The sequence below is a fragment of the Pelmatolapia mariae genome, linkage group LG15 (assembly GCF_036321145.2).
Source record: "Pelmatolapia mariae isolate MD_Pm_ZW linkage group LG15, Pm_UMD_F_2, whole genome shotgun sequence".
NCBI classification, from domain to species: Eukaryota; Metazoa; Chordata; class Actinopteri; order Cichliformes; family Cichlidae; genus Pelmatolapia; species Pelmatolapia mariae.
The window spans coordinates 17,477,865-17,490,109 of NC_086240.1; the positions used below are offsets into that span (position 1 = coordinate 17,477,865).

A 12,245-nucleotide genomic window follows, 5' to 3' on the forward strand; every position below is an offset into this window, starting at 1 on the left:
TTTCTTAAGTCTGACAATAATAGATAAAATAAGCAAAGAACTAATAGGAATAACGTGTCTTTGATCACATATAACACTTTACCAGTGGTGGTTTAATTGGGGAAAAAAGAAGACTAAATGGAGCGCTAGAGTTGCTAACAAAAAAGAACAGAAACAAAAAAAATGTTCAACTATGTACAACACTGACATGTCACCTTACTTTGCTTTATTAAAAGCAGAGAAGCTGTCATTAACTTAAGTTCGGTACAACTTAAGATGCATTACAAAGCCTCTGTTTTTTTTTTGTTTTGTTTTTTTTTTAATCTAACTGTCGTCAATAAATAATTAACAGAATATTTATTCTTACCTCACAAGTCCTCACCATGGCTAAAACAACCTCCAAAGGAAAAATAATGAAAGTAAGCACCCCTTTTCTGAGCCACCAGTCGTTCCATGCATTACTCAAATTCTTGCGAATGTAACATACAAATCCTCTTCTGGCTATTCCCAGAGGTACCAAACACATCGACTGCCTCCATCAGACCCCATGTCATTAAATCCTTTTCTGTCATACCAACTCTCTGCATATCTATCTTCACTACATCCATGAATCTCCTAGGTCGTCTTCTTTTCCCTCTGCATAGCAGCTCGATATTCCACATCCTTTGTACAATACTGTCACTATTGAAGAACAGAAAAAAAGGAGCCAAACCAGCACAATCTAAAGCCTGAAATGTTGGCTCTTGATTTGGATCACCTGCATATACACTTACCTCATTATTTGAAACTTTGGCCATGCTTAACATCACCATGAACTGTACATAACAAGAATAATGAAATACATACTGGGTCCACATCAAGTCACTGTTCCTGATGAACGCAAAGTATGCAAAAAGCATATTTTTTAAGCACTTTGTCAACTCAGCAACCAATCGATATCGTCAACTTCAATGTACTGAATTCAGGAGATAGTGAGAGGCAACTTAAGGGGGACAACAGAGAGCTTTGATGATGAAAATGAGAAAGAGAGAAACAGGAGAAGAGAGCGCTTTAACCACTACAGAGTAACTATTACATTAAAGTTTTACAGCACTACATCTGCTGTTTTCTGTAGTCAACTCACCAAGCAGTGCATAACCTGTGCTGAAACACAGCATGAAAATAAAATATAAAAATAAATTGCATAACATGGCTGATTACACCCTCTGATGAATGGGAATGTTTTAGTGTCTTCCACTGTAGTTAGATCAATATTTAGAGCAAGGCAAGAACATAAATTGAATTATTTTAAAGTGTAATTTTATCCATTTATTGCTCTGCAACATTAAAATGGAGTTGTTGGTAAAAACATGCAGCGCAACAAATCCCAAGTCATGTAGTCCTGGGTATCCCTAGGCGAAAGGCATTTAAATTCTCAAAGCCTTACTATAATGTGCAGTTCATTTTTTGTCTTTAAATGTGTGATTCATAATTTATTTTATGCTAAACAAAAACAAACCACCCCAACTTGTAACAGAGAACTGAACATAGTAGCCCACATGGCAAATCAAGTCATAGAGTCACGCATCAAGAGTCTGTATCGCATTACATAGCAGGTCTTTTCCCCCCTCCTTGTGAGACTGGGATACACCCCAAACAACCTTGAAAATCCTATTACAGTTCCTGGGTTTTTCAGCAGTGGTTGCCATGACAACTGTGCATTTTATTTCTGGCTCCTTTGAAATGGTGTGTGCGATCAGAGATCCCAAACGTTATGTAAGGCGATGTGCACTGTTCCAGACTGGGGTTTCCTGCTGCAGAGAAGTTAAAGTAATTAATTACAGGGGACTTGCATGCACTCAAGACATCGCCTCCCTGTTTACCTTACAGTTTTCAAATCACATACTGGTAAGATGTAGGCTGTAATTGTTATGCAGGAAGATAAGCTGAGGATGGAGACTATTAATAATGGTGCCCATTCTGACACATTTCGTGGAAGGTTTTGTACATTTAAGATGTCTTCCTGCAACTTGATGGACTACAGCGCCATAAAAATTGTGAAGATCAAGATTTATGTGAATATTGGTAATGCCTTTGATGATAAAAATTCTATAATTAACAGGGCAGAAAATAATAAATTATAATTTATGGTTTTACATGACCTCTTTTGCATTATGTTTGCATATAAACAAGTTGCTAATCACTTCAAGGAAGCAATTTTCTCGTCAACGTCACAAATATCAGCAGTGCACACATTTGCAAATGAAGGTTGAAGATAGAGATTGGATATTTTGCAAATCACTCCATAGTAATTACCGGTTTATGAGCTTTATAACATTATCAGTGGCGTAGTACTTTCCATATTGTGAACTGATCCTTTTTACTCTCAGATGCTAATCATATTATATTAACTACAGTGCAGCATGCAAACATTGTGTCCTCAAAGCTTTATCACTGAAAGAGTCTGTAAAACTATAGTACATACAGATTTACAAACAGAGTCTGAAAGTATAGCTGCAGAGAAAATTTGAGGGTTAAAACTTCAGAACGCTCAATCAGTCAAAATTAAAGCTGTGGATTTCAGGCTTGAGGAAAGTGTGTTTAAAAAAGCCAGACCAAAAATCTGTGAACTCTTTGATGAATATGGAATTTGGCATCATTACAATCAAAATTCAAAAGTAGTTGTTGCATTGCTTTTTTGTGCAATGCAAATTCTAAAAATCCAATCTGCCTGTAAAAGGTCTGCACTTTTATTAACCTGAGCTACGTTTTACAAAGCACTTTATAACATGTTCTCATTCACCTACCTGTCATCCAGAGTAACCGGTGGTTCAGTGTCTTATCAAAGGATACTGTTAAACTGCTGGGCATCAAAAATCTTTGATGAATGGATAACCTGGTCTCACCCCTGAGCCTTTATTATACTTCTTTTAAATTTTTTTGACTGTTGTAGTACCAGTATCAGTCCAGCTGGGATGATTTTGATCATTTTGCGGTTAAAGCAGTGAAGCTTTGTAGACCCAGTTTAGTTCTAACTTTTTCTGTGTTTATGTATGGACCATGTGACCCTTACCCCAACCTTATATATTGACTTAAGACCAAGCAAGGCCAAGTTCTTGAAGGTATTTTATATTTTCTAAATCTGTCATAGAGAGTGGGGACAAAAACCATGAGACAGGAATTAGGATCTTGGACACTGTGTGTGGACTTCTGAACTATTCCTGAGGTTCGTATTATTATTTGACCAATGATAGTAGTGCAATAATCACTAACACTTTCTTTAATTTATTTATTTTTGTGACAACAACCCTGCTTTTAACATAATTAAATCAAGTTACCATGGCATATGTCTTCGCCTTGCATCACTGCTTGCAGCCCTGTATTTCGTGAAGCATCTGTACACGCTTACAGTGCTCATATTTCTAAGATATTGTTGCACATTGTTTGCAATTATTGGTCCAGTAAGTTGCAAAATTGTGATACCACTTCATGGCAATATGAGATGCAGCATAAGACAAGTAATAATAATAAACCATCACAACCCCATTGGGTGTGTTAACCCTAATTATCCACTCATACATTTTCCTAATCGTTTATCCAATTTAGGGTCATTGGGGGTGGGAGGCTGGAACCTATCTGAGCTGATGGTGGGTAAGAGGTGGGGTTCACCTTTGGCAGGTCACCTGCCTAGCATGCAGCTAACAGAGAGAGACAGAGAACCATTCATGTTTTCGACCGAGAATCACCAATTAAGTGCTAACCAGTGCACCACATTGCCACCAAACCTTTATCATGCCATCATAATATTGTTGTGAGTGAAATGAATAGGACTACTTTTATCTTACCTTTAATCCCTCCCCTAATTTTTATGTGTTGAACATAGCAAACATTGAATGTTATAAACTATTGGTGAATATGCACATATTGTTTCAGCATTGTACTACATAAACGCAATAGAGGAAAACTCATGGGAGCTGGAACAGCTTGTATCATGAAGCATGTTCTAGGGACTGACAGAGCAAAGGGATTATGGAAGTTATGCTGAACTTTTTAACCTCACACACAGAAGCTACCAAAGTTTCTCATTTAAAAATCTCTCTGAAGTAAAGAAAAATTTGCCCCTCTTTGTGATCACCGCCCAAAGATGTGCACGTCTCTTCCAAAATAATTAGGTGTACAGCTAATAATGTTCTCCACCACGGGGCTTGAGAAATAATGCTTTTATCACAGATTTTTAGAGGAGTTCGAATCAGCCCAAGCAGTTGCAGGAAGGATATGGGATGGGTTTAGGAACATAGTCTTCTTTTACAGACAAGTATTATATTGGATTAAATGAAGCAAGCTAGGTTTTTGCATTTAAACAGTAACTTGACAACTTGACAATAATATCTAGTAAGGGGTTACACTTGCTTTAGATTTCTTCACAATTTTTGTAAAAAACATTTTGAGAAAACAACTGGAGCCTTGATTGTGTAGAGTACAGTTATATAGAAGGAAACATCTGGTTAATGCAGAAAATCTGTACTGTAATTTATGGTTATCTATCCATAAACCATGTATTATTGAGTCTTCAGGACCAACTGATAACAATGTCTCTGAAATAAATGCTTGTTCTCTTTATATATTCTAAAAAGCAAAACTCTTTTACTGACATCTACCTTTACGATGAAGAATAAAATCAGTTGCAAAAAGTGTATTTCAACATATTAGTAATGTCACCATGTCATGCAGGAGATAATCAGTCATTTATGATGAATTATACATCACAAGTACATTTCCTATTTTTAAGCTTCAAAACCTCCAGGGTGTTTTGTCATCTGTTCTTTTCAGATGAGATGAAGTTTGACACATCATCACATTGAAGTGCAACTTTTCATGTAGAACAAAAATATTTCATTAGCTTTTCTACTATATTAAAAGTAGTCATTAGTAAGGTTAACTTAGGTTAGCATCACATTACTGTAAGTGTCAATCTTAGAAATTCTTCTTCTTCTATGTGTACAATGTAAAAACCTATTGTGTAACATGGTCTGGCCTTTGTAGGAGTTTTTACTTAATTAGAAGTGCTTTGGTACGGACTGGTCTAGATGTAAATTAGAATTGCAGGATGGTTGTGAAGCACCCCATGAGAGTATTAGTCTGTCAGGTGTCACTATGCTCTCTCAATCTGACAGAATCTTTATCTTCTTTTTCTCCTTCTCTGAAACAGACCAGAAGACTTCATCTTGGTCTCTGTCTCGAAAGTTCAATGAAGGCAGACGCCTCCCTCCATCCAGGAACATGAAGGGCTTATCGGGCAGCCGCTCCCAACATCAGATTCCTCTACCCCACGGCTTGGACTATGATCCCCACGTTCATGACATCCACACCCACCATGGCGCTGAGTCCCGCCACCCATCCTACCTGCTCAGCCCCACAGAGAGCTGCCCTATGGACTTCCACCACCGCTACTCACCACGCAGCTCCATCCACTCCGACTGCATGATGATGTCCCCTGTCATGATGCCCCCAGCTGCTGCATCTGACCACATCTCCAGTAGCACCTTCCCCAGAATGCACTACAGCTCTCAGTATTATGACTCAGCCACACGGGACGACTGCGCTGCCATCACAGCCTCCGCCACATCCCCAGCTGTTGCGGCTGCTGCAGCTGCAGCAGCTGCCTCTTCCCACCATGCTGGCACCAAGAGCAACCGCCTTCCTGCTAATCTCCTGGACCAGTTTGAGAAACAACTGCCACTGCACCGTGACGGCTTCCACACTCTACAATACCAGCGCACCTCCACCACCACCGAGCAACGCAGTGAGAGTCCCGGCCGCATTCGACACCTTGTTCATTCAGTCCAAAAGCTCTTCACCAAGTCCCACTCACTGGAGGGATCGTCCAAGATGAATGGCACAAAAGGTGACATTGTAGGAGGGGGTTATCACCATCATGGCCACCACTCCACAAAACACGGTAGCAAGAGGAGCAAGAGCAAAGAACGTAAGCACCGCTCTGGTGGCTGGTGGAGCTCAGATGACAACCTGGATAGTGACAGCACCTATCGCACACCCAGTGTCATGTCACGGCACCATGGGGAACATGTCGGCCACTACCACCCAGATTCCATGCACAGCCACCACTTCGGAGACCTGTCACTCAAGACCTCAAAGAGTAACAATGATGTCAAGTGCTCAGCATGTGAGAGTATGGCCATGGGACCCGAGGGCAAGTTCATGAAGAGGAGCTCCTGGTCGACTCTAACAGTCAGCCAGGCCAAAGAGGCCTACAGGAAGTCATCGCTTAATTTAGAGAAACCCATGATGTACACGGACCTCAAGTCATCGCGGACATGTCATTACCTGCAGGTTAGTAGTACCTTTTTTTGGAAATATATGTCCTTAAAGTACAGACAAATTTGATTAGTGGTGTATTGTACTGAGCTACTGAAATACATGTTTTTGTGTGCATCGGTGTATATGCTATGGCTGGTACACAAACACTGATTTCATTCCATACCATACAAACAATTCTGACTGGCATTGATCAGCTGCTAGTTTATGTCCATATATAAGTCATCCTTTGCTTTCAGAATTAATGAAATCACAAAAGTTGTTTAATTTATTGTAGTTTGAAGCAATGACAGGATGTTTCCTTCTCAAGTTTTGTGTTCTTCTCAATGTTTAATACTCAACTCTTTGGAAAAGAGAACAAAAAATGTCTGAATATAGACTGAAAGGCCAGTAAATGTGGAGATACTTGAAACGCCAACTATCAGATAATACAACAAACAATAACTAAGATCAATATCCACTCATCTCCGACACTGCCCTTCTCGATAATATGCATTGATCGATTAAGAATCTAGACAGCAGGGTATTTGGAGTCTACCTTTCTTTCTGTCATCCTCCAGAGGGCAATTACAGTGTCCAGAAGTGTGAGAAGTCAATATATTTAACCAGGATTCCCTTTTGTGTGCTCACCTCAGGGAGCATTTGTCTATTAAGATATAGAGCTCGACTGACTGAATCAATGTCATGGTGGAAAGCACTGAGAATAACCACTGAGCTGAACTCCAGTGTAGGAAACACAAAGGCTGTGGTGTCTACAAAAACAGCATATAGTGTGGCTTGAGTTGCTGTAGGAGCTGGTTCACCAGATTGGAAAGAGACATTACTTTATTTACAGATTTTATGCCCCATGCTCGCCTGTCCCACTGTCACGTTACGAGACTAAAGTAAAACAGTTAAGCTACAGATAGTGACTTCTTCTAAAACAGTCAAAAGTCAAGTATTCAGTCTTTCAGCGATCTTTGAGTTTCTTTTAATTTTTAATACTAAGCACTTAGCTAATGCTCTCATCCACAGTGACTCACGGGCTGCAGCATTAGAATATTAAGCTCAAAGTCCTTCTTTAAGTAGCTTTCAATGAAGGTGACTTAAGAATTGGAAATAATGATAAAAACAGTGACATGGGTAACAGTTGTTTCTGAAATGCCAATTAGATTTCAAATGGGTCGTCATTAGCATTATGATGCTTGTTGTATGCACATCTTGGGAAAAGCTGGCCTGGACTTTGGTCAATCATGTTATGAAATACTTGACTGCAATGTGAAAGAGAACAGCTGAAGTGATTGGCCATTATTAAAGCTATGCTTCCATATTACAGTTGTGCTTGTATATCACTCAATCTTGAAAATAGACGACTCTTTTAGCCACTTTCAATGACAGCCATTTTGAGAAAGTTGCAAGCTGAAGTATATGCTTGCACTATAATCAACAGTTACCCATGTTTTTTTACTCATGACATCAAATTTGAATTGTGCAGCACTCAAAAAAAAATCCATAAATAGTTCTACCGAGTACCATATGCATCCCCTTCATTCATTTTGATGCTGTGTGAAATGCACAGTTACACACAGATACACAAACTGCAGTTATTTGTGTGTAATGGGTAGTCTCTGTCAATAGAGGGGCTCTCTCACTGGCATTTAACAAGCTTATGTGTCAGCAGGCAGAGACCCTGCAGCTGCCACATGGGCACATTCAGCACTGAGCGTGTCCATAATGAGAGCCTTATTCAGTGGAATCAATAAGCGGAGATCTGTAAAGGCGTTGTGGTGAACGCTCTTGGTGCCCATCTGATTTTATCTCTTTGATGTCTGGGTCCTTTAGGTCAATGTTCACTTGTGATGAGGAGGACAGGCCTGCCTTAGGGAAGCTGACATAATCTTGTTTTAGCAAGTGTCAAGTCTTCAGTCTGACCATCTAAGCCAACAAGGGTAGGGTGAAGCATATGTCAAAGAATATTAGAGGTTGAATCTACATATCATTTTAAGCCATTAAGAAAAATGCATACAGTGCTGTGCAAAAGTCTTGATTCACCTCTAGTTTCTTTACACTTCTTGTAATTTTTAAAAGCAGTCTCGAGCAATAGTTCTCCAGGTTTTCTTAAGGTCTTTGAAAAGTTTTCTTTGGACGTTGGTGGTTTTTTCACTCATTTTCAGTCCTGTCCTTGTAACTGACCACTTAACACTGACCTATGAATCGCTGAGACATAAAATGGACACCCGATTCCTGATGTTTAATCTGCCCTTAAAAACCTAATGAAACTGGAAAAGTGTAACGAAACAAGAAGTAGAAGGCAACAGAACAGTATCTGAAGGGCATGTCCTTAAGAAATAAGAAGAAATTCAGCAAAGACCTGACACAGGACCTGAGAGATGCACCCGGGCCTTCAATTAATCCATGTGCTATTAACCATAGCCTCAACAGAAACGGTCTCAGTACAAGAAGGGCTCCTTCTGTAGGCAAATTGTACAGCCTTCCCACCATATTTTTTAAAATCATAGTTATCCTGCTACCTTTGCATTTAAAAACCTTCAAATAGACTGCTTCCACTCTCACCATTTCAAAAGCCAAAAAATAACTGGCTTACTCAGGCACAAAATTACAGGACTCGCACATTTACGAGCTAGAAATTGTTCTACCACATCCAACAGGTCAGTGTTGTTTTTCACTAGATGCAGTTTCACATCTGGTACATGGCGTTATGGAATTACTTTCTGCATTGAGAAGATGTTTTATCCCAGGGTTATTTTTGTACAAAGTGCCCACAGTGTAGTAGTAACTAATGATGGTGTAAAGCAGCTCATCTGTCTAGCTGCCTCAGAGGCACAGCTGAACAAGTTCTTTCAGGTATGGCATCAAATGAACACAGAAATAAGGTAATGCTAATGAGGTAGCGCACTGCTTCCATGAGTGATGACTGCCTTGTTAACAGCAGCCCCAGACGATCAATGGTTGTGCATTAGGAGGAAAATGAATCTTTTACTTTATTGCTGTCTTTAAGGTTGATTAATTTAGTTTCCAGGCATTTTATTCTATGCATGTGGGAATGAAAAATGTATTAGCCTGTGTTACACTTTTGCTGATGGGTCTTTTTTTTTTCCATGTTAACTTATGAGGTTACACAGGTTTCAAACGTACCTATTGCCTTCATTTTTTTAGATGATAATGCACAAAATGCTGTCTTATATCACAATATTAGGTAGCCGAACAATCATCTCTCATTTTCCTACGTGCTGTTGTGGAGTTTAGTGCTGAGACATTGAGCCATGCTGCGCAAAAGAAATTCATTGTGTTTTGGCTTCAAATTGTAGCATATGGTTTAAAAGATTCAGAACGCTTTTTATGTTGACTACAAAAACAGTTGAGGAATACATCTGAGCAGAATACTTTACACTAAGGATGATGAAGCCCAGTTGGTCCTGCTATAATCATCTGTAAATCCTCCTACTTTTTACTATGTGCCACCTTCCATACAGAAGAAAAAAGCTTTATTTAAGTGCCTTATGCTGTTGAGTCCATCACCTGTCTCCACTGAGCACTAGGGCTGTCGAGTAAGAGAGGATATTGGGTGCTAAAGAAAAAGGCTATGAGGGGAAGAGATGAAGAGATGGGCAGCAAGAACAGACAGCGAGAATGGAAGTGATAGAGAAAGCATTATTCTACCTCTAGGAGAAAAAAAGGGGTGTCAGCCACTTTCTTTTCTGTGAGAGCAGTTCAGCACTTGTGGCAGAGAAACAGCCACGCTGTATGACTGGGTAAAGTGAGTAACTGGCAGAGCATGAAGAACAGTCCTGCGCCTGGGCTTGTTGTTCCAGGAGCTAAGACTGGCCTGTCCACTGGGACTACTGCTAGCTGCACCACACACTAACACTGCTGTACTTGCTACATGCCTGATCAATACACTGTTAGCACAATCAGTGTGTGACACATGGCCACTGTAGCTGTCCATCTTCATAAGAATTAAACCAGGGTGCAATTGAAGAACCCATGAACATTGTTTTTAATAGTATCAATCTGATACTGTAAGCTCAAACATACACTGTGTATTCAACCCAACAATAACAGGTAATCATTTTTGAAGAGTTGAACTTGATATACTCTATAATTTCTGTTCTATCAAAATCACTAAATCAGCCAATGATTATGTGTAGACATCTGCAGCACTGCACAGCACAGTGTAGAGTAATTAGAACAGAATCACTTAATCACTATGCTAATCTTGATGCTGCTGTGTTAAGCAAAGTCCCTGTTTATTGTACTTATAATTGAAACACTGAAACCAATTTATGCTACATAATGTTATGGCTATGAGCATCTAATACATACAGTCACATGAAAGAGTACAGCCTTGCTGCTTCCATAGAAATCATGGGTGTATGGTAAGTAGCAGCCAAGTGCTGCTAATCGAATGTACTTAATTAACTGACCATCAGCAAGTGGGACCACCTTTGTTAAAGCAGAAGTTCTGCTGGTCTGGAGCATTCAGGTGTGTGTTAACACAATGCCATAATATTCCTAGGGGTGGACGTCCCCATGTTCCCAAGTGCACCAGCAAATCTACAGCATAATGACGGAAAAAGAAAAGAAACAGGGTGTTGCAATATTCTGGTTAAAATCCAGACCTCAGTCTGATTGAAATGTGGTGGCGGGACATTAAGAGAGCTGTACATAAGCATTTGCTTGCACTGAAGCAAAACTGTAAAGATGCGTCGGCCAAAATTCCTTCACAACGATGTGAGAGACTGATAAAGTCATACAGAATACAATTACTTCACCGATTACTGCTGCTAATGGTAGTGCCACAAGCTACTGGTTCATGGGGTGTAGTTTGTTTTTCACAGGACTGCATAGAATACTGTCAGCCTTTCTTTTTCACATGACTGTACATGAGTGCTCATTATTTTTGTAGTTTTTAATCACATTTGCCTTACAACTAATTCTGAGCTGCAATGTGCCAAAAGCTTATTTTGTGTTTATTTGGCTGGCAGTCAAAGCTAATTTAAGAGCATGTATGTTTTTGTATTAGTAATACTACAGTGATGACAGTATGCTGACTTAAAAGTTACAGCCCAAGCCTCAGGGGTATGATTGGCTGCCTTTTCTGTGCGTGCATAAAAATACATACTGCTTCCATGCCAAATGTGTTCATTTGCTTCCCAAAAACCCTTTAAATATGGCCACATTTTGATTTGCATTATGAGCGATTTGCTAAAAAGGATGCTGAACCCTGTCCATTCAACTGAATGTTGATCGTGCAGATGTAAAGTGCCATTTTACTTTACTTTTAAGAAATGTGATAATGAATTTCACCCCGTAATTTAGTGATGGGCTGGGTAGTTTTGGGCTACCTAAACATTTATGAATGGAAAAGAAGTTTTGGGATATTTTTGAAGTTAGATTGTTGTGTCCCATGTCCCTTTTGGGAAAACGGTGTGAAGAAATACAGCAGTGTGAACAAGCGTTTGCCCTCTTCCTGATTTCCTAGTTTTATTTGTCACACTTATGTGTTTCAGATCAAACAAACAAATTTTAATATTAGACAAAGATAACCAGAGTAAATACAAAATGCAGTTTTTAAATGATGATTTAATTGATTAAGGGAAAAAGTTGGTCCTGTGTGTAAAAGTAATTGCCCTTCTTGTTAAATCATGACTATTTCTCATATCTCTATATATGCTTATGTGGGAAAATCCCAATATATGACCATGTTCAATGTCACTTAAATCACCTTTCTTCCTGAAGCTCAGTTTGAACTCTAATAGGACATTTTGACCATCTCTGCATGCCTAAATACACTGAACTGCACTGAGTTGGCTGATTGTGTATTTATGTTAACAAGCAGTTGAACAAGTGCACGTAACAAAGTAACCAGTTATTATTTCTTAATCAGCCCAAAATTGGGTACAGCTGGAGACCAAAGTTTGTACACTGTTGTGAAACCACTTGGATAAATC

The 12,245-nt window shown here is 39.3% G+C and overlaps 1 protein-coding gene across 4 annotated transcripts in view; it reads left to right on the top strand.

Moving 5' to 3' along the window:
• The window catches only part of dlgap2b (discs, large (Drosophila) homolog-associated protein 2b), a 95,167-nt gene that overhangs the window by 49,916 nt on the left and 33,006 nt on the right, over positions 1 to 12,245 (top strand). For all 4 annotated transcript variants that reach the window (XM_063495467.1, XM_063495468.1, XM_063495469.1 and 1 more), the window contains exon 2: positions 5,168 to 6,309. In XM_063495467.1, coding sequence (XP_063351537.1) covers positions 5,239 to 6,309 — 1,071 coding nt within the window. In that variant the 5' untranslated portion in view covers positions 5,168 to 5,238. The remainder of the gene's footprint in view (positions 1 to 5,167; positions 6,310 to 12,245) is intronic.